Genomic DNA, 22825 nt, shown 5'->3' with positions numbered 1-22825 from the left:
ACGTGCCGATTGCTCCAGAGCACCAGCGTTTTCTACGCTTCGTTATAGGAGACGAACACCTTCAGTTCGTAGCCCTGCCTTTCGGTCTGGCGACAGCCCCAAGGGTCTTCACCAAGGTCATGGCAGCAGTAGTAGCAGTCCTGCACTCTCAGGGTCACTCTGTGATCCCTTACTTGGACGATCTACTTGTCAAGGCACCCTCTCAAGAGGCATGCCAACACAGCCTGAACGTTGCGCTGGAGACTCTCCAGAGTTTCGGGTGGATCATCAACTTTTCAAAGTCAAATCTGACCCCGACCCAATCGATAACATACCTTGGCATGGAGTTTCATACTCTCTCAGCGATAGTGATGCTTCCGCTGGACAAACAGCGTTCACTACAGACAGGGGTGCAATCTCTCCTTCAGGGCCAGTCGCACCCCTTGAGACGCCTCATGCACTTCTTAGGGAAGATGGTAGCAGCAATGGAGGCAGTCCCTTTCGCGCAGTTTCATCTGCGTCCACTACAATGGGACATTCTCCGCCAATGGGACGAGAAGTCGACGTCCCTAGACAGGAACGTCTCCCTTTCTCAGGCGGCCAAGGATTCTCTTCAGTGGTGGCTTCTTCCCACCTCATTGTCAATAGGAAAGTCTTTCCTACCCCCATCCTGGGCGGTGGTCACAACGGACGCGAGTCTTATCAGGGTGGGGAGCAGTTTTTCTCCACCACAGGGCTCAAGGTACGTGGACTCGGCAAGAGTCCACCCTTCAGATCAATGTTCTGGAAATCAGAGCAGTGTATCTTGCCCTACAAGCCTTCCAGCAGTGGCTGGAAGGCAAGCAGATCCGAATTCAGTCGGACAACTCCACAGCGGTGGCATACATCAACCACCAAGGAGGGACACGCAGTCGGCAAGCCTTCCAGGAAGTCCGGCGGATTCTGACGTGGGTGGAAGACACGGCATCCACCATATCCGCAGTTCACATCCCGGGCGTAGAAAACTGGGAAGCAGACTTCCTCAGTCGCCAGGGTATGGACGCAGGGGAATGGTCTCTTCACCCGGACGTGTTTCAGGAAATTTGTCGCCGCTGGGGGAGGCCGGACGTCGACCTAATGGCGTCCCGGCACAACAACAAGGTCCCGGCCTTCATGGCACGGTCTCACGATCTCAGAGCTCTGGCGGCGGACGCCTTAGTTCAAGATTGGTCGCATTTCCGGCTGCCTTATGTGTTCCCACCTCTGGCGCTGTTGCCCAGAGTGCTACGCAAGATCAGGTCCGACTGCCGCCGCGCCATCCTCGTCGCTCCAGACTGGCCAAGGAGGTCGTGGTACCCGGATCTGTGGCATCTCACGGTAGGACAACCGTGGGCACTACCAGACCGGCCAGACTTGCTGTCTCAAGGGCCGTTTTTCCATCAGAATTCTGCGGCCCTGAGCCTGACTGTGTGGCCATTGAGTCCTGGATCCTAGCGTCTTCAGGATTATCTCAAGAGGTCATTGCCACCATGAGACAGGCTAGGAAACTAACCTCTGCCAAGATCTACCACAGGACGTGGAAGATATTCTTAGCTTGGTGCTCTGCTCAGGAAGTTTCTCCCTGGCCATTTGCTTTGCCTACTTTTCTTTCCTTCCTGCAATCCAGGTTGGAAAAAGGTCTGTCGCTCGGCTCCCTTAAGGGACAAGTCTCTGCGCTATCTGTATTTTTTCAGAAGCGCCTAGCACGACTTCCTCAGGTACGCACGTTCCTGCAAGGGGTTTGTCATATCGTCCCTCCTTACAAGCGGCCGTTAGAGCCCTGGGATCTGAACAGGGTTCTAATTGCTCTCCAGAAGCCGCCTTTCGAGCCTTTGAGGGATGTTTCCCTGTCTCGCCTTTCACAGAAAGTGGCCTTTCTAGTAGCGGTCACGTCTCTTCGGAGAGTGTCCGAGCTAGCAGCGCTGTCATGCAAATCTCCCTTCCTGGTGTTTCACCAGGACAAGGTGGTTCTGCGCCCGATTCCGGAGTTTCTCCCTAAGGTGGTATCCCCCTTTCATCTCAATCAGGATATCTCCTTACCTTCTTTGTGTCCTCGTCCAGTTCATCAATGTGAAAAGGATTTGCATTTGTTGGATCTGGTGAGAGCACTCAGAATCTACATTTCCCGCACGGCACCTCTGCGCCGCTCGGATGCACTCTTTGTCCTTGTCGCCGGCCAGCGTAAAGGGTCGCAAGTTTCCAAATCCACCCTGGCTCGGTGGATCAAGGAACCAATTCTTGAAGCCTACCGTTCTGCGGGGCTTCCGGTTCCCTCAGGGCTGAAGGCCCATTCTACCAGAGCCGTGGGTGCGTCCTGGGCATTACGGCACCAGGCTACGGCTCAGCAGGTGTGCCAGGCGGCTACCTGGTCGAGTCTGCACACTTTTACCAAGCATTATCAGGTGCATACCTATGCTTCGGCGGACGCCAGCCTAGGTAGACAAGTCCTTCAGGCGGCGATTGCCCACCTGTAGAAAAGGGCCGTTTTTACGGCCCTATCACGAGGTATTATTTTACCCACCCAGGGATTGCTTTTGGACATCCCAATTGTCTGGGTCTCCCAATAGAGCGACAAAGAAGAAGGGAATTTTGTTTACTTACCGTAAATTCCTTTTCTTCTAGCTCTAATTGGGAGACCCAGCACCCGCCCCTGTTTTTTTGTATACACATGTTGTTCATGTTGAATGGTTTCAGTTCTCCGATATTCCTTCGGATTGAATTTGCTTAAACCAGTTTATTGGCTTTCCTCCTTCTTGCTTTTGCACTAAAACTGAGGAGCCCGTGATCCCACGGGGGGTGTATAGGCAGAAGGGGAGGGGCCTTACACTTTTAAGTGTAATACTTTGTGTGGCCTCCGGAGGCAGTAGCTATACACCCAATTGTCTGGGTCTCCCAATTAGAGCTAGAAGAAAAGGAATTTACGGTAAGTAAACAAAATTCCCTTCTTTTCGTACACGAGCTCTACCTGTATTTTTCACTTTTTATACTAGGGATGAGTCCTTTGGGGCTGTGCACACGTCTGAATTTTAGTTTTCTTTGTGCACAAAGTGGTCCACACAAAATTGGCCTTTACAATATTAATCTGAGTGTGTGCTGAAAATCAAGAATGTGTCTTTGGGTCAATGAAAAAAAATTGGGCAGCACTCCGATGGTATCCCACTGTTTGTCTGAATTTAACAGACTGTTAAAGGGACTCTCTACAAATATTTCAAAAGACTGACCTGCACATCCTACAAGTGTGTATAGGTGCCAGCTGAAAAAACCTAGCAAATACAAAATGGATACAGCCGCACACTAAATGCCATCAATGTATAAGGGAACTCTGGTACTGCATTACTGCTATATGAAAAAAATGAGATTTTTAGTTTATGAATCCCTAACTAAAATGCCACTATCTAGGTTAAAAACATCCTTGTCTAGGCAGCTGGACTAAAAATCTAACTTGAAATGCCACTATCTGGATTAACCTCAACTTCCATTTTCCATTTTGTATTTGCTAGGTTTTTTTCAGCTGGCACCTATACACACTTGTAGGATGTGCAGGTCAGTCTTTTGAAATATTTGTAGTGAGTTTTTTTTTTTTCTGACTGCGCACTCCGCCCCTATAAACCAGGCTGTGTTCACAATCCTTATACCAGGAGTCCTAGCTGCCCAGACATGGAGGTTAGTCCAGATAGTGGCATTTCAAGTTAGATTTTTAGTCTAGCTGCCCAGACAAGGATGTTTTTAACCTAGATAGTGGCATTTTAGTTAGGGACCCGGAATATTGAGATTTACCTTGCCGTTTGGTTTCCGGGCTTACATGCATTGGCCAATTCATAAACTAAAAATCTCATTTTTTCATATAGCAGTAATGCAGTACCAGAGTTCCCTTATACATTGATGGCATTTAGTGTGCGGCTGTATCCATTTTGTATTTGTTAAAGGGACTCTGTCAGCAAAGTTTTGCTATATAAGCTGAAGCCAGTGTGCTGTAAGGGTTAAAACCGAAAGCTCTGTGTTGCCTGTCTTGTCAAGGTCAGATCTTTTGTTTTTAGCAGTGGTACCTTAATCATTGCTGTGATTAGCTGGTTTGTGCCCCATTTTCTGGCACACCCCTGCTGTGATTGACACCTCACAGTCAATGTACAATCTCTATAGAGAGCCTGGTGTGGGCAGGGACGGGTCTATCAACTCTGCTGCATTGCTAAATCTATAACCTTAGATTATATTAGAACGGCTGCACCCAGTAAACTGAGTGATACATCATAAGGCTGGGGTCACGCTTCTGCATCGCTTCTGATGCGAGAGCAACGGATGCAATGTGCTAATGACCCCCGGCTAAGGCTCTGCTGCGAGCGTGACCCGCGTGTCATGCGACTGTGACCCAATCTTGCGATCAGGTCACAGCTGCGGAGGAGAGGGCGTGTGCTGTGGAGCAGAGGGAGGAGTTAATCTCTTAATCTCCTCCATTATCAGCCTGTGTGTACATCGCACTGGACTTGAATGACTTCCGAGTGCAGTCTGATGTTTCTCTTGCACCCATTGACTTATATGGGTGTGAATGACACAGCTCTTGCAGACAATCACAGCATTCTGCGATTCCCCCCCCCCCCCCCCCCCCCTCCCAATCAGTCCATTTAGGGCTGAGGAAAAGCTTGCAGATGTGAGCTGCAGCATTGTCTTACTTGGAGCCAAGTGCAATGTGAGATTTTGTCACATTGCACTCGTGCGAGTCATACACAAGTTTGTATTAAGATTCAGAATCTCCTTGCCTATAGCATGCTTCTCTCAGGTGATGTAGCAAAAACCTGCTGACAGATTCCTTTTAAAGGGAACCTGTCATGAGAAATGTCCCCTAAAACCTCACAGATTCCCCCTCTGCAGCTCCTGGGCTGCATTCTATAAAGGTCCCTGTTATGATTGTGGCCACTTTCTGACCTAAAAAAAGTGTTTATAAAGTTGTACCTTTTTTGCTTCTGATTCTGTAAATCCGTCACGGGGGCGGGCTGCCTGATGGCCGTTATTCTGCCCCCTGGTCCTGTATGCCGCCCCCATCGCTGATTACAATACTTCTGGACGCCGCCCCCTGCTCCATCCATCGCCGCGCATGCCCAGTGCCCATCTCTCGGGGATGAGCACTGTGCCTAGCGTCACCGCTGGTGACGTGCACGCAGGGTTAAGATTATGGGCGGTGCTGTGATGTTTATTTCTAAGCAACCGTCCATAATCGCGGGGCCGCGCTTTCCCCCTCGGCCTGCTTCGTTCTGCGCAAGCGCGCTGCTGCTGACCCCCACGTCACCTCCTTCCCATCTTGCCCCGAGGCAGGAAATAGATGGGAGGAGCGCGGAGCAGTGACTACACCGATCAGGAGGAGACGCGGAGATCAGATTACCAGCAGCGCGCTTGCGCAGAACGAAGCAGGCCGAGGGGGAAAGCGCGGCCCCGCGATTATGGGCGGTTGCTTAGGAATAAACATCACAGCACCGCCCATAATCTTAACCCTGCGTGCACGTCACCAGCGGTGACGCTAGGCACAGTGCTCATCCCCGAGAGATGGGCACTGGGCATGCGCGGCGATGGATGGAGCAGGGGGCGGCGTCCAGAAGTATTGTAATCAGCGATGGGGGCGGCATACAGGACCAGGGGGCAGAATAACGGCCATCAGGCAGCCCGCCCCCGTGACGGATTTACAGAATCAGAAGCAAAAAAGGTACAACTTTATAAACACTTTTTTTAGGTCAGAAAGTGGCCACAATCATAACAGGGACCTTTATAGAATGCAGCCCAGGAGCTGCAGAGGGGGAATCTGTGAGGTTTTAGGGGACATTTCTCATGACAGGTTCCCTTTAAGGCTGGAAACACATCTATGCGAGTAAAATCGGTCCGACTGGGCTGAAAAATACTCGGCTGATTTTAGTTCACGTTAGGTGCGAGTGCAATGCAAGTGCGATGCTTTTTGCTCGCGTGTGTGTCGCGTTTGTGATGCTAGTTTCATGCAACATCTTAATTATATAAAAGCTATTACACATGTGTCATTTAATTTACCTTTGGGAATGTGATGTCACATTCATCTGTTGATTATTTAATGAGCGAAGTTCCTGCCACACTCGCAAATGTGAACGCTGGTGCGCGTGTGTGATCCTACTTTTAATCCCCTTCCCATAGGAAATCATTGTGACAAATGGTGCGAGAAACTCGCAAAAAAGCAGCATGCTGCGATTTTTTTCTCAGTCCGATTTGGACTGAGAAAAAAATCGCAGATGAGAGCTGAATCATTCACTAACCTGTCCGATTCCAATGCGAGTTTTTCTCGCATTGCTCTACTGCGAGAAACTCGCAAGTGAGAAGCAGCCCTAAGGGAAGGAAAGGTGGAGAAAGTTGGGGTGTTTTTTGTTTTTTTTTTCCCTCTCTGAATGCAAACAAAAGAAAAACTGACGCTCTGAGAAAAATTACTAATGAAACTTGGATTGTTTTTTTTTCTCTTTTTTTTTTCTTCTCAAATGAAAAAGAAAAAAAAAAATCATGCACCTGAACGCTCCCGTAGTGCATTATATGGCGGTGTGACTGGTAGCAGCTCCCTTACACAGCGCCTTCTAGTCCTTGTCTCTTATGATATTGCCGTTAGATTCTCTCTGCGCCCCAAGGCCTGATCCTTGATGTTGTATGAAAAGGTTAACACTCGCAGCCGGCTAGATATGCTAATTTGAAAGATGTCGTATTGACATTTGAATTTTAAGCTGATTGATTCTCGTTAGGAAAATTGTGACTGGCTTACTCATGGGGATTTGTGTGCATAATGCCAAATCGTATTTGTGCATAATGGATCTTTATTTGGCTTTCAGCCTTTTTCTTCTGCTTGTATGCAAGCCATGTCTAATGTTTCTCCGGTATGTTTGCTACACAAGGATGCCGCTTCTCTACGTATAAGTGTATATTGTTCATTCTGTCCGGAAGTAAAGGCTCAGCCAACGCTTATTAATATGATCAGCCAGTACTATAAGTCCCTTCGAAATGATTCACACTGGCTCTGGCGGATATATATGTCACCTCGGCTGTCACTAAATCAAGGCAAAAAGCTGTTTATGTGGGGACACCTAGTTTAGCACCCTGCAGCCGCGCTCTACTTGGAGAAATGGGCATGTAAGTCAGGATAAGACAGGATTTATGTCACCTTCAGATAATTCGCACAGAAATAACCTCTCAAATTGTGAATTATACAGGTGATCACAAGAATTTTTTTTTTTCCTCTCAGCCGCTTCTTGAGACTAGATAAATAGGATCAGCATAGTTGAATTTATTATCCATGATCCTGAGAACTGTGCTGTTCTATCTGCCCATGTTCCCAGACACAATATACGATCTCGTTTGTAGCTCCAATGAAGAGCTGTGGGTTATATACTGACAAATGCGGCTGTAATATTAAAATCCAGCACTGTACACACTGTCCTCCCTTTAGTGGAGATTTTAGAAGACTAGATAGAACTGTGCAACATAAACTGGTAGGTGTGATGGAGACGGCATCACTGGTAGAAGTTTAGGGTGCAGTCGGAGAGAACCTGATAAAAGTAGATAAAGGGACTTCCAGCTTACACAGATTAAAGGACACCTGTAATGAAAGCGGTGGTTAATAAAGCAAAGCCAAGCTATTAAAGGGCTCCTACATACCGTCATGGAAGCTGTCCTGCTCCACAGAAACCTGTACTTGCTGGGATGGAGAAACTGAGGCTAAAAGTGATGCCTTATGCCACTTTCACTAGTCATTTTCATGGTCCTGCAGTGGCACTAGTCACGGCCTGCTCGCTAGAAACGTGTCCACTAGCAAAAACTCATTCTGCAATTAGTAATAGATGGAGGCGATAGAAGGCAAACAGTGCAGCATTTTTTAATGTCCAATTGTGCAAAAAAAAAAATGTGGCCAATAGAACACAATAATATCCACTTGGGTTAAAAGATAAAAATAAAAGTAATGGTCTCCAAAGGTGGGAAACCCCTTTTAAGAGCTTACAACATGCAATTTATTTAAACCAGGGGTCTTGCACATTTGGCCCTAGATGCTGTCCTCTTTGAACCACAGGTTACCGTAGCTCCCGAGACATCCAGAGGAGTGAGGCTGCAGCCCCAAATAACATCACACCGGAGCCATGGGTGGAGGCATCTCTTTTCTCCTTTCCATATTCATCTACCAGCAGTGATCCAGAAGTGTGGGAATTTTTCTCCCCTTCCTAACATTCGCCATACATGTATTGTATAGTGGAAGGTAACTGCCCACAAACCGCCGTACATGTAGGGAGCGATGATGGCATAGTTCACAAGTAGATTGGCTGTATGTCATAGTTGACACCCCAATATAATGGCCACGATAAATATTACCACCAATCCTGGCTTTTAACTCCTTTAAATATCACTGTCACTTTTGACAATCGTATCTAGACATTTACTTGATGACTCTCTCTTTAAGCCACACAACTCAACTGTGAGGTGCCATTAATTCTGATAACAACCCAAGGCCAAGAAAGGTCAGCCAGCTATGGGGGCCTGTAAGGCTCTGCGTGTGTAACAGGTGAAGTGTCAGTGTAAAATTGACAGATCTAATATCCGGCAGTACAGAAGTATTGCCGGATATCAGATCAGCGCTCAAGCACATTAAAGTTTAAGTCCCAGATAAGAGACTAAGTAAATTAATTAATTAATTAATTAAAAAAAATTAACCCCTTAACGACTCATGACATACTGGGTACTTCAATAATCGTGTGCGGTTAATCCCTGCCCCGGCGATCCGCACACATATTAGCTGTTTTCAACAGCTGACACATGTGCCTGCTATTCGCGAGTGGATTCTCTTCCGCCCGTGACTATTAACCCCTTACATCTCGCTGCCAAAATCTGGCAGCGAGATGTATATGCGCGCCGCCATTATGCTGACTTACCCCGCCCCCATCGGAAGTCACATGACCTGATCACGTGACTTTCGGTGGTTGCCATGGTAGCACAGGGTCATGTGATGGCGCCTGTATATAACATGAGTCACTTCCTCTCAATGCCGGAATACTGCCGGCATTGAAAGTAAAGCAGCATGTCTGCAGATCTTAGCTCTTTAGCTGTGGTCTGTAGATATGGAAGAGCGATCAGATTGCTGATCGCTATAGCGCCCTAGGGGGACCAGTAAAATAAAAAAAAAATTTAAAAATTAAAAAAAATTTAAAAAACCTAAAAGTTCAAATCACCCCCCTTTCATCCCATTGAAAAATAAAGGGTTAAAAAAAAAAAAATATACACGTATTTGGTATCACCGCGATCAGAAATGCCCGATCTATCAAAATATAAAATCAATTAATCTGATTGGTAATCGGCGTAGCGGCTAAAAAATTCCAAACTTACGCTTTTTGGTCGCTGCAAATTTTGCGCAAAATGCAACAACAGGTGATGAAAACGTAGCATCTGCGCAAAAAAGGTACCATTAAAAAACATCAGCTCAAGACGCAAAAAGTAAGCAGTCACTGAGCCATAGATCCAGAAAAATGAGAACACTGGTTTCAGAAAATGGCGCAAAACGTGCGCCACTTTCTTTGGACATGCTTGTGAATTTTTTTTAACCCCTTAGATACAAACCTAATCATGTTTGGTGTCTGCAAACTCGCACCGACCTGAGGCATCACACTGACACATCAGTTTTACCATATAGTGAACAGCGTGAATAAAATATCCTAAAAACTATTGTGCGATCACACTTTTTTGGAATTTTTCCGCACTTGGAATTTTGTTGCCGTTTTCCAGTACAGTATATGGTAAAACTTATGGTTTCATTTAAATCTACAACTCGTCCCGCAAAAAACAAGCCCTCACATGGCAAGATTGACCGAAAAGTATAAAAGTTACGGCTCTCGGAAGACAGAGAGGGAAAAACACCCGGAAAAAAAAACGCAAAATGCCTGGGGGCTGAAGGGGTTAAAAAATTTCACGATGAATTATTGAAAAATAACTGAAAAATATTTTGCCATTGAAAACTGTTTTTTTTTAGTTTTTTTTCTTAATGTAAAAGCAAACAAAGTACATGCTTGGTCTCCTTACATCTGGAAAAATTCAAGCTACAAAACTCTACCATAACCCATACAATAAATAAAAAAAAATATTAGGGGGAAAAAAGTAACTTTTTCATTATACTGACACACAGGGAATGGAATAAGATGATCAAAAAGTCGAATATTATAAAAAGTAAATATTACTGAAAGCATCATCTTGTCCCACAAGGAATACAGCCCGTCAACTTCAGATATTTTATTTTTCCATGTGTTCCATTTACCTGGCTTAGTTTAAGAAAATTAGTTTAGACCATTTAAAGAGTATATCCGGGCCTTTAAAAAAAAAAAATTAATAAGCAGGACACTCCATCTAGTAGAAGCTAGTAAGTAGTCCGATGGGTAATGAAGTCTCATCACTGGGACCACCAATGATAACTAAAAAAAAGTCAGGATACTGTGTTCCAAATTGGATTGGAGCTGCCATGAAGCATGTACGGTCCTGCTTTATGCAGTCTGTCTACCTGGGTGATGGATTTTAGCAAAGTATCTGCTCACATTCTTATCTGCTACTCTATTCTAAGGAGGGGCAAGAAATCAGCGTTCATGATCAGTAGGGCTCCGGATATTCCAGCCTGCCTATCCCCTGCTGGCCTCCTAATGTTCCAGCCTGTCCAACCCCTGCTGGCCTCCTAATGTTCCAGCCTGTCCAACCCCTGCTGGCCTCCTAATGTTCCAGCCTGTCCAACCCCTGCTGGCCTCCTAATGTTCCAGCCTGTCCAACCCCTGCTGGCCTCCTAATGTTCCAGCCTGTCCATCCCCTGCTGGCCTCCTAATGTTCCAGCCTGTCCATCCCCTGCTGGCCTCCTAATGTTCCAGCCTGTCCATCCCCTGCTGGCCTCCTAATGTTCCAGCCTGTCCATCCCCTGCTGGCCTCCTAATGTTCCAGCCTGTCCATCCCCTGCTGGCTTCCATTTGTTCCCCTGTATACTGCCTGTATGTGCGGAGCTTTGTGATATTCCAGGCAGGCAGACAGGATTTGGATGTTGCAGACTGTAGAAATAGATTAGTTTCTATGTGTCAAATGACTGTTAAACGCCTGTGTGTTTGTGCTGACGCGGCCGCAGATGTGACATAACTATGCTCTTTTATTCTTCCATTATGCCGCCCCCCTTCCCCCCCCCCCCCAGTACAAATGAAGTAGTGGATTCCTACTGCGCTTATAAGTAACTGGACAGTTTATTAACTTGTCAAAACACTCGGCATACCTGCTGCTGACAAAGTGCGAAATGTCAGTGAGAGCATCTGCTTATCTACACCTGATGGCGAACACCATTTTTTTTTTTTTTTTTTTTCCTTTGCAGTTTATCAAACCACTTGTTGGTGGAGACTGAAACGTATTTATAGGTTTTGCTTGCAGCCTCCCAGGAAAGCTCGTTTTGACACTGATACATGTTGATGTTGGCTCCAGCATGTAGAAAAAGCTTCAACTCGCAAGAAATTCAGATTTTCATATTTTTTTTATTTTTTTTTTTTAGTGGCCTTTCGGTTTTATATTGCCGGGATTTCAGATGTAATGTTTGCAGATTCATGTCATACTTCAGGACAGATTTGCACTGAGCTGTCAAGTGTCTAAGTGATATAAATTGGTTGGCACCTCCTGCTGTCTTGCCGGGAAACGGCACAAAAGACAAATGTAACACTTGCTGAGCGGTAACATCTGCTTGGAAATCATCTGATGCAAATACTTTGTCTTACTTAAGACACCTTGGAATTCGAAGGCCTAAAATAGAACGAAGAAGAGAAATGGTGGTGACATGTCACAGAGAAAACAACAAAATACTGGGTCATATTGGGGATTTATATCAAATGGCGCCTTCATTTATTCTCATGGAGAGAAATGTGCCAAATCTGTGCTTCGTTTAATAGACTTTGATCTGTGCGGTAGGACGGTGCTTCTTATTTCTCGATAAGAACATCAGCTACATCTGTTGCATCAGGAGCTCTTCAGGTGAGGCCCGCACACCCAGCTGGAGCCGCTGCCGCCAGACTTGTCCTAGTGTTGCTCTACTGATAGAACATGGGGAGATGTATTCAGCTTTCTTACCATTCTTCACGTTTCTTTTCACAGCTATTCGGGATTATGAGACCGCACAGCAGAATAGCGAAAATGATAAACAGATAAAAGAAGGCCTAGAAAAAGCACAAAGGCTCCTCAAGCAGTCGCAAAAAAGGGATTACTATAAGATCCTGGGGGTAAAAAGGTATGTTCTTTAATGTCTCCGGGGCAAATAATGGATGTGCAAAACTATCATAAGGGAAAAACGAAAAGGTACATAGAGTATTTTTTAAAAGCATTTTAACAGCATAAAACTTATGCAAAGTAAAGTTTTATGTTTACATTTTGTTAATTGATAAAAAAAAATAAAAAGTGAATGAACAAAAGAGAAATCAAAAGAAATATTGAGGGGGTGACCATCCTTTGCTTTCAAAACTGCATCAAAGCACCAATTCTTTTAGATATACGTTTAAACAGTTTTTTCAAGGAACTGAGCAGGGAGCTTATTCCAAACATCTTGGAGAACTAACCACAGATCTTCCATGGATGTAGGCTTGCACAAATCTTTGTCTCTGCAAGTAATCCTTGACTCAATGATGATGTTGAGTTCAGGGCTCTCCTATATGATACGAAAGCCTCTTATAGGACACAGATGGGGAATTGTCACACTTGTTTTGCTTTAATATTTGTACACCATTACTGCCATATCAAACCTACTGGTACGAATTGGGTTTTACTTCTCAAAGGAGCTTTTGTCCGCTTGTTGAAAATGGGGTAAACTTGAAGATGCAGAAATGGTAAAGAATGGCGTCTGCAGCTTGTGAGGTCCATTTTGCAATACAGATGCGAAAACAATAGTTTGCAGAATGGTTGCTTATTTTACCTATCAGGACCGGATCCAGGTTTTTGTGGTCCCTGGGCAAAAGAGTCTCAATGGGCCCCATCCATGAGTGCACTCATGTAGAGACCAAAGACCAGATACAGATCCCTAACACACAGAAGCACAGAAGGACTATAAGATTCCTGGGACATTCACATGTTCCTCTTCCAACGTGGTGTACTTAATCCTGTGCACTATATGTCCTATGGGGGGGCCTCCATGTTGGAGAAACAGGACAGAGACTGAGAGCAAGGATGAGATCTCACCGCCACACAATTACAGACAAAAAAACCCATTTACCTGTGGCCAAACATTTCTGTGCTTCAGGACACAACATAAACCATATGAAAGTGGTTATATTAAAAGGCAACGTCAGATCACAGCGCCATCACAGGGTCTGGGAATACAAATTCATTAAAATGTTTAACTCTGTGGACACAGGACTCAACCTGTCTGGAGGATTTATGACCCACTACAAAATCTGAGAGGTCTGCTCCAGAGACTGCTAGGTCACCATGCCTCTGATCCTACATGGATATTGGGACAATAAAACATTCACACCACTAATCAAAGCTAATTAAGGATTCACTCTCTAAGCTCAGCGTTTGTTTATTTAAATGTCCTTTTATTATACCTTCCCTCTGCTCTGTGTATATATGTGTTTTTTCAGATATTTTGTCATACCATGCCTGATGAAGGGGTCTGAGATGTCTGGAAAGCTTGCTTTGTAACATCATTTTATCTTATTTTAGTTAACCATTAAAAGGTATCACAACAAGATTTTAATTTGGTTTCTTTCACTGAGAACAATCAATCATTTTTCAAGTGGCTGAGGCCTCCAACACACATCCGTGAAAATCACGCACGTGCCGCGAGACACTTATTTTCCCTGCGTGTTGCGTTTGTAAAGTACGTGTCTCCGGTATGTGCTGGCCACGTGTGTTCTCCGTGTGCTCTGTGCGATAACAGACTGAGAACCGGTAATTTGCATACTCACTTAGTCCTTGCTGCTGTCCAGGGTGCTGATCTTCGGTCTCCAGCCCTGCCGACTCCCCGCTGCTGCCGGCCGCAGTGAAGTCAATATTAAATGAGCGGCGGTCGGCAGCAAGTGACAGCAGCGGCAGAGACAGAAGGGCTGGAGAAGGTGAGTACAGATATTTTTTTTTTTTCTCTGACATGTGAGTTTTCTCCGGTGCGTGTCACACGGGACCGCATCCACACTACATCCGTGTGGTACGGGTGCGGGCTGTGTGACACCCGTGATGCCGAAGAAAACGTGGACATGTCGAGCGTGTTTGAAAACGTACAAACGACACGGACACACGTTCCGTGTGGTTTTACGTGTGTGTGGCTGCTACCATAGGGTAGCATTGATGTACGTGTCTCTGTGCCGCCGGTACGTGCAAAAACATACCAAACACGTACCGGCGGCACGGATGTGTGTTTTAGGCCTAACACAGTACCAAAACCTTTTCTCTTGTAACCGATACATACACGTACAGGCATATGTACACATATATATATTTAAAGAGAAATTCACAAAAACACATATAAATAGGCATAAATCTAGACACAGTCATATACACTGACATACATAAATACATATCATATATATGTATATAGATAGATTATCTAATATTGGGAAGCCGGCAATAGCCTCATTCACCTCCCCGCTTGTCTCCATCCAGCTCCTCTTAGATTTGGTAGCTGTCACTAACAGACATGGCCACACATAGAGCTCACTAACACTGCTGTATATACATTACAAGAGAGGCTGGGGACATACACATTACTGGGGGGCCTACATATTACTGAGGAAAGGGATATACAGCAATGGGGGGCATACAGCTTTAGAGGGGGGCAGTGGCTCTTAGGTTGGGGGACAAACAGCTCTGAGGTGGGGGGTGACATGCAGCTCTGGGGGTATACAGCTCTGGGGTGGGGGGGCATTCAGCTCTGGGGGTATAGTAGTATGCAGCCCCCATATGCCTCCATATTCCACCATATAGTGTTATGAAGCCCCAATAGTCCTCCATATAGTATTATGCAGCCCCCATGTGGCACTATGCAGACCCCATGTGGCACAATGCAGACCCATATAGCATTAGGCAACCTCATGTAGTATACAGCCCCCATATAGCACAATGCAGACCCATATAGCATTAGGCTTCTCATGTAGTGCACAGCCCCCATACAGCAAAATGCAGACCCAGATAGCATTAGGCATCCTCATGTAGTATACAGCCCCTATATAGCACAGTGTAGACCCATATAGCATTAGGCATCTTCATGTAGTACACAGCCCCTATATAGCACAGTGCAGACCCAGATAGCATTAGGCATCCTCATGTAGTATAACACACTATGAAGAAAAAGACATGGATCGCACATCCCAAAGATACAATGATCTAAAGCCGTTAGGCAAAGAATTAAATAGAACATGAGGTTCTTTGTTACCATTCTGATCAGTTTGTATTAAGCCCACTGCCACGTCACGGCGAACCTCTTGAGTGGGTCCCTATTCTAAACCTTATAGTGCGGCACTGTGCACTAACCGCTGCTGCAGCGACAAAGCACCAGCAGGGCAGGTGACCTGGTGCCTCACAGCACCCATGCTGCAAGGCGAAGCCCCCGTGGCTCCAGGTTCCACCGCCCCACTGACACGAAACCACCACAACAGTGGCCACCACATAGCACCAGCACCCTGTGAGAGGAGCTGCGCACTCACCTCCCACTGGCTTCCATATGTGAACTGGGAGCAAAAAAAGACTGACCCCTCTTCCAGTCTCCTGCTGATTAAAATCACCTGTGCCGAATGGGGGTAGTGCAGATCCAAGAAAAAAGCAGAGGGGGATAGAATGTTGTTCTCCACTCCCTCTCATCATTGCTCTCAATTGTATCAGCAATTAAATGTGCGATCCTCTGCGGGGGGAGGCCGGTGACTGCACGGGCAGCGGGCCCCCCTGACTAGCGGTACGCCACTCCTGCCACTGTGAGTGGGCCCCCCGGCAGCTCAGGGCCCTGGCATTTGACCGGGTTTGCCGGCCCTGTTACCTATTGTCGCAGGTTGTGAATCCATTTTTTAAAATTTTTTTTTGCGATCTTATACTAGTTACCGCCAAGGCATTTCATTTATTCGTCTGAATAATTGTATTTGGTAAAGCAAGAGGTGACTGTAGGAATATGAAAACTGTTTCACACTTTCCTTTTTTATTGAAATACACAGGAATGCCAAGAAACAAGAAATCATAAAAGCTTATAGAAAGCTGGCTCAGCAATGGCACCCAGATAACTTTCAAAATGAGGAAGAAAAAAAGAAGGCAGAGAAGAAATTCATTGACATTGCATCTGCCAAGGAAGTGTTAACAGATCCAGGTAACCTTGTTTTGTTCTGGCCACTGATGCGTGAGGTTTCTGGGATCTTCTGGGCTTCTTACCACTTTTGTGGCATTACTAATTTGACCACATACTCGGGATATTTTCCCCATTATTTGACTGCTGAAGGCAATGTATGAATGTTGTATTATTTTTGTTTTGTTAATGAAACTATAATTCAGACGTGTCCTATGACTGTATGTTACTGCTGTAGATATGTTTTTATAATCTGATAAATATCGTATCTGCTTTTTTCATATGGTTTATTATACGTTCTAGGAGTCTCTTGTGAAAATCTAACTGTCACGGTGTTTGTTTTTTATTTCTAGAGAAGAGAAGTCGATTTGATGCAGGGGAAGATCCGTTGGACCCTGAGAGCCAGCAAGGAGGGGGTGGAGGACACTTCCACCGAGGATGGAACCAGTGGCAGGGATTTAATCCATTCGGCTCAGGAGGACCTTTTAATTTCAAATTCCACTTCAACTAGAGACTAAAGTGGTGGCACTCTCCGCACCTTGCTAGGAAAGAAAATGAAATGTTTTGTTACAGAGCCGGATAACCTTCCCAGGAGATTGCTTGGAGTGACTGCTCTGCAGGCTTCCAGTCACGTGCAGTAAAGTCGACCAGACAATTACTTGTTTGAATATGTTGTCAAGAAAATATTTCTATTTTCTGAGAACTGAAGACAGACTTGAATTAAGTGTTCAGCTATTTTTTTTTTCTTCATGATCTTTACAAATGACAGCATTTCTGGAGAAAGAAATATTAATTTATTTTCATGCAGGAATGATATGTAAAAAGGAACAGCTCCAAAGACTGCGGACATTCAAGGGCTGATCAGGGATACCAAATTACAGTAAAGTGACAGTATAAAGCCGTGCCAAGACTTCATACCTAAGCCGTTCACAAAGAATTGCTGCATACATTACACTACCGTCCAAACATATGAAATGAGGGTAGATGTGTGGTATAGAGCTATAGGCCAGATATTTATGCTCCAGCATGCTCGCTCTGGGGCTGAGCCTATGTGTACGTCTTCAGGATGTTCCTGAAATCCATTATGTGTTATCATGTAGTGTTCTGGTTTCCATTCATGTGTTATATTCAAGATTTAATACTCAGTGTTCAAAAAGCCTGAAACTTGGAAGAAGAGGCAAATATCATGAAAGTTGAAGTGCGTCTTAATCATGATCCTGATGTACTTGCATGTAAACAACCACAGCAACAGGACAAAATGGGAGAAATGTAGCGAGTGCCAAAGAGTAGGGGTACATGGCATGTACTGAATTTATCATGCGCTTTTAAACTTTATTTTTAAGGGTTTTTTTTGTTTTAAATAATGTCTTTGTCCTGAAGTGCAACAAAAATATCACGTATTTAGTGCTGTTAAGTCACCGCTACTAGCGTATGTCATGGTCCAGTGCTGGCCTGGGGGTTCGCAGGGCAGTGCCAACTGCTTTCCTGCAGGGACACTCTTTGGACTTATTGAATATCAAGTACATTAGAGACCTTTCCTGCCTCTATTCTTATCCAGCAGTTTAGGCATGTGACCGCTCCTAACGGTGATTACGTAAGTTAGCATGTGATTACGGCATATTATGCCTGAATATTAACACATCAATTGAGCAAAAAGGATTAGCACTTGCAGAAACGTTTGCTATTTCTTTTATTTTATGCCATAAATACAGTGCGATACAATGACGTGCTTTGGTCGTAAATGCAGACCTTTCTTAAACCATTGATGTAGAGTCCATCCTGGGATCCGAGCACCACAAGACGGGAAGTGCCCACCTGTTTTGAGGTTTACTGGATATTAACACAGACCGTCTCCATAATATTGCAGTTAATGAGCTAACTCAGCCGACACGTGCAGGGAAAGATGCGGGCTCAGCGGGCGAGCCTGCATCAACTTGAGGGGTACAATCTATGACAGACCAGTACGTCTTTGTCTAGTGTTCTTGTTTTTTTTCAATGTCTCCACACTTGGGAAGAGGTTTGTGTGCACAGTGCTCCTGCATCTTCATGTGTTATTTAGCGGGGTGAGGTTTCCATATTTATTTTAGAGCTGCAGGAAGGCGCTTAATTTGTGACTGGAGCTCTGTTTTGCCCTGTTTGTTAATCAGCCTCAAACAATAAGTAGTTAAAGCTAAAAGAAAAGCTGCGATTATATAATTCCTTCACAATATACTGTATTTCCACCCTCCTAATCCAGTCAGATTAGCAGGGGTTCGTGCATTACTGATTTTTATTTTGTTTTGTTTATTTTTCTTAATTTACTGTTATATTGTGATTGACGGCAGATGTTTTTGACAGTTGCCAAATGTGCCTCAGAGGGTGGATCCGTTACCTTTTGGATGAGATCTGTTATAGATAGATTTGATTACAGTAGTTGACTAGATGGATTTGGACATTGCTCGGTGACTTTGGTCTCCACATTCTGTCCTTGTAGAAGATGTCTGAGCTGTTTCAACAACATTTCTTTACAGAATCTACAAAAATGCTGGAATTCTACTTGAAGAAGAAATAAACTCATATGTGGATTAAAATTATACATTATGTCCTTAAAATTGTCCGTGTATCACTAGTTATGTTATGAAGGGGATTGTCCAGTCCTCGCTTTCTTACCCTACAGGTAATTTACTTTCATATATACGGGAAAATCTGCTGCATGTGATTGAGAGTTTCAAAGCCCCGTTTACATGTATTGTACTGTGCATAATCTGCACTGAAACTCCGTTAGTCATGCCATGTTCAGACTTGGCTGATATTTGCAGATGAAACATCCCCAATTGATAGAAACCATCAACTACTATAGAAAATCGGAAATTCTCAAAGTAAAATATTACTGCACAATAGCAGAACTTAAAATTTTGTTATTGAATATTTTTTTGTGATATTATTTTTTTTTCTTTAATTTGCAATATTTATTATTGGAGAAAATAAAACTGAAACACTTGCTAAGTGTGTGTTTATATTGGTTAAACGGTTCTAAAAAAAAAAAAAAAATACAGCGTGAATAATGGCTGAAGCAGTAGCACAATATGAGAAGTCTGTTAGAGGTTACCAATTCCTAGAAAGGTGCAGACCAGCCACAAAATACCAATGAACAGCCTCTTGCACCTCCTTCACACCTCAGTGATTCTGGCACGTACATTGCAGTTTTCATACGTACCAGAATCACAGACGAATTAAAATCAATGGGCCTGCGCACACAACAGTGATTTCTCACTGACGTGTTTTTGTGCGGTACACACGTGTGTCCATGTGTTTCACACGGAGACCTGTCTGCTCCGTGGGACATCAGTGATGTCGAAGAAAAACACAGTGGTGTTATCGTGAAACACGCATCAGAAAAACATGTAATTTAGAATAAAACGTTTTTTAAACTCACCCGTCTCCAGCGATGCTGTCTTCAGCAGCCGCTTCTGTGTCTGATTCCAGGCTGGCTAATTATGCTCATGAATATTCACTGCACAGCCAACCCGGAAGTAGCTGCAGAGGGGAGACCGCATCGGCCGGACACAGCATGGAGGGAGACTTCAGCACCACGGACCGCAGGAGCGTTGACAGGTGAGTATAAGTGCCTGATCTCCGTGTATTATCACGGAGATCACGTGTGCCAAAATCACTGCACATGGAGGGACATACACACCTTTATCACGTCAGTGAAAAACGTGTTTTTCACCAACGTGTGAAGGGGGCCTAAGGATAAGGAATGGATGCTAATTGTACTCGGATAAGTCCACGGTTATGTGTAGTGCACAGCATTAACTAGCTGCTTGCCCATACTAGATCTAATATAGATTTTTATTAGACCTCAGAAAGATTAACTACAAACTGGTAAAGAAAAAAGAAATTTATGAATAAAATTTATATTGTATATAGATTAGGATGCTCCCACAGCTTGAATGTAGTTTGAAAAATACGGTACATTTAAAAAAGACTATAAGGAGAACCCAGATTTGGACAACAGAAAAATGTATATTTTAACCCCTTCACCACACGGCGATTTTCCATTTGTTTTCTTTCCTCCTTTTCTTCCAAGATCCATAACTATTGTCTTATTTTGCTTTCAACATAGCCATATGAGGGCTTGTTTTTTGCAGGAAAAGTTGTACTTTTGAATGAATCCATTCATTTTACCATGTAGTGTACTGAAAAAAATGTGAATAAAAAAATTCAAAGTGCAGTAAAATTGCAAAAATGGTGCAATTCCACAATTAGTTTTTTTGGTTTATTTACCATGTTCACTATATGGTAAAACTGACTTGGCAATAGGATTCCCCAGGTGAGAACAAGTCCATAGATACCAAACAGCTATAGTGCTAACCACTGAGCCACCGTGCTGAAACGTTGAAATGTATGTCAGCCAAAAAAACCTTTATGGCGTTTTTTTTAATATACCGTATTTTTCGCTTTATAAGACGCACTTTTGTTCCCCTAAATTTTAAAAGTAGGGGGTGCGTCTTATAAACCGAATAATTTTTCGGATTATATACTGCAGGGTCCAGGGGAGGTGATGGCCGCTCTGGAGCGGTGCTGGGGGCTGCTGGTGGAGGCTGGTGAAGTTGCGGGAGGGAGCCTTTAATCTCTTGCTCCCACTCATATAATATGCACAGCCGCTGTCCATCACTGTGGTGCTGAAACCGCACCGTGGCGATGGGCTGGGGGAGCTGCGCATATTATATCTGCCTGTGCTCCCTTTGATCGCACATGCACCCACCCCTGTATTAGATATGGCCCCCATGCTGCTCCCTATAGTAAAATAAAAAAACCTCTTTACTTACCCCCTCCAGCGTGTCTCTCCGGTCTCCCTCCTGGTGCTGTGATCATGCACGCAGAGATTTCACTCTGCTGTGCCGATCACATGACCGGGACCGTGAACCAGGAAATGCAGGCAGGAGGCCGGAGCTCAACCCCCAGGAGGGGAACACGAGGGAGCACAGTGCTGGAGAAGGTAAGAAAAGAGTTTATTTTACTAAAAGCAGCAGCATGGGGGCGATAGCTAACACAGGGTGATGTGTGCCAGCCACAGGGGGCCGTGTGTGCCAGCACAAGGGGGCTATATTCAATATAAGGTGGCCATATCCAGATTAAGGGGGCTAATTTTAGGATGGGGGGGCTATGAGGGACATATACTCTATATGATTTGTTAGACGGACACTGGCATTATAAGATGGACCCCATTTATTAGAAAAAAATTCTCTATTCCTTCACCAAATTTGGGGGTGCGTCTTATAATCCGGTGCGTCTTATAAAGCGAAAAATACGGTATTTTTTTTTTTGTTACGCTGTTTACCGATCAGATTAATTTTATATTTTGATTAGGCATTTCCAAACACAAAATCAGTTTTTTATTTATTTATTTTTTAAATGTTTTATTTTCTATAGGTCAAAAGAGCTGTTTGAACTTTTCTGATTTTTTTTTTTTGATTTTTTGTTTACTAGTCCCCCACATGGGACTTGAAGCTGGTATTCACCAAATGCATATGCAGTGACTCAGCAATGCTCTGTAAGGCTACATGTGCACGCTGCGTTTTTTGTCGCGCTTTTGCTGTTTTTTTTTTGGTGCAGTTTTGTTGTCAGAACTTTCTGACATCACATCTGACTTCCCTGCAAAGTCTATGAGAAGTCAGATTTGCTATGTGCACACATTGCAGTTTATTTGTCAGCGTTTTTTCTTGTCAAAAGTTTGTGACCAAAAAGATGCAGCATGTTCATTCTTCTAGCGTTTTTGTCAACATTTGTCACAAAAACGTATCAAAAACGCACCTACATTAGAAGCGTTATTTTTTTTTTTTTTATTATTTACATTTCCAGGCTCTCTCTGACAAGGAGCAGTTTTGGTTGCAGTTTGTGTGCAGAATAAACTGCACCATACGCATGTAGCCTTAGGCTATGTGCGCACGTTGCGCAAATACATGCAGTTACGCTGCGCTTTGTAGCGCAGCGTAACTACATGCGTCCTGCGTCCCCTGCACAGTCTATGGAGATTGTGCAGGGGCCGTGCGCACGTTGGGTTTTAGAGCGCAGCGCTTCGGCTACTGCCGAAGCGCTGCGTTCAAAGAAGTGACATGTCACTTCTTCCGTGCACTTTGCCGGCAGCTCCTGCTCTGTCTATGGGAGGAGCTGCAGGCAGAGCGCATGGAATCGGCTTCACTACGGACATTTCTGCAGCGATTTAAAGCGCACATGTGCTCTTCAGATCGCTGCAGAAATTTCTGCAGTGAACTGTACGCAACGTGCGCACATAGCCTTAAGCAGAAATACTAACTGCAATGAACACCAGCACGCAGCCGCCGCCGATCACATTAACTATCATGACAGATAGGAGTCATCAGCTAACTCCTGGCTATAATCACAACTCATCAGCATCCCATGATCACGTCACAGAGCTGCCGATTGGAGCAGGGATTGACTCGATCCCTGCCAGCTCGCATTAAATCTTGCTGTCAGAGATTGACAGTGGATTTTAACTAGTTCACAGCATTGGGCGGATCTCAGACGATGTGCAGG

The 22825-nt window shown here is 44.5% G+C and overlaps 1 protein-coding gene across 1 annotated transcript in view; it reads left to right on the top strand.

Moving 5' to 3' along the window:
- Positions 1-19265, top strand: part of DNAJC3 (DnaJ heat shock protein family (Hsp40) member C3) — a 96796-nt gene extending 77531 nt beyond the window's left edge. Inside the window, exons 10-12 of the mRNA XM_075336750.1 lie at positions 12127-12259; positions 16161-16309; positions 16639-19265. Of these exons, the coding sequence (XP_075192865.1) occupies positions 12127-12259; positions 16161-16309; positions 16639-16796 (440 nt within the window). The 3' untranslated portion in view covers positions 16797-19265. The remainder of the gene's footprint in view (positions 1-12126; positions 12260-16160; positions 16310-16638) is intronic.
- Positions 19266-22825: the final 3560 nt, after the last annotated feature.

This window comes from Anomaloglossus baeobatrachus, chromosome 2 (assembly GCF_048569485.1).
Source record: "Anomaloglossus baeobatrachus isolate aAnoBae1 chromosome 2, aAnoBae1.hap1, whole genome shotgun sequence".
Lineage (NCBI taxonomy): Eukaryota > Metazoa > Chordata > Amphibia > Anura > Aromobatidae > Anomaloglossus > Anomaloglossus baeobatrachus.
The sequence above is the reverse complement of the archived record's forward strand: the minus strand, read 5'-3'. Positions and strand labels throughout refer to the sequence as shown.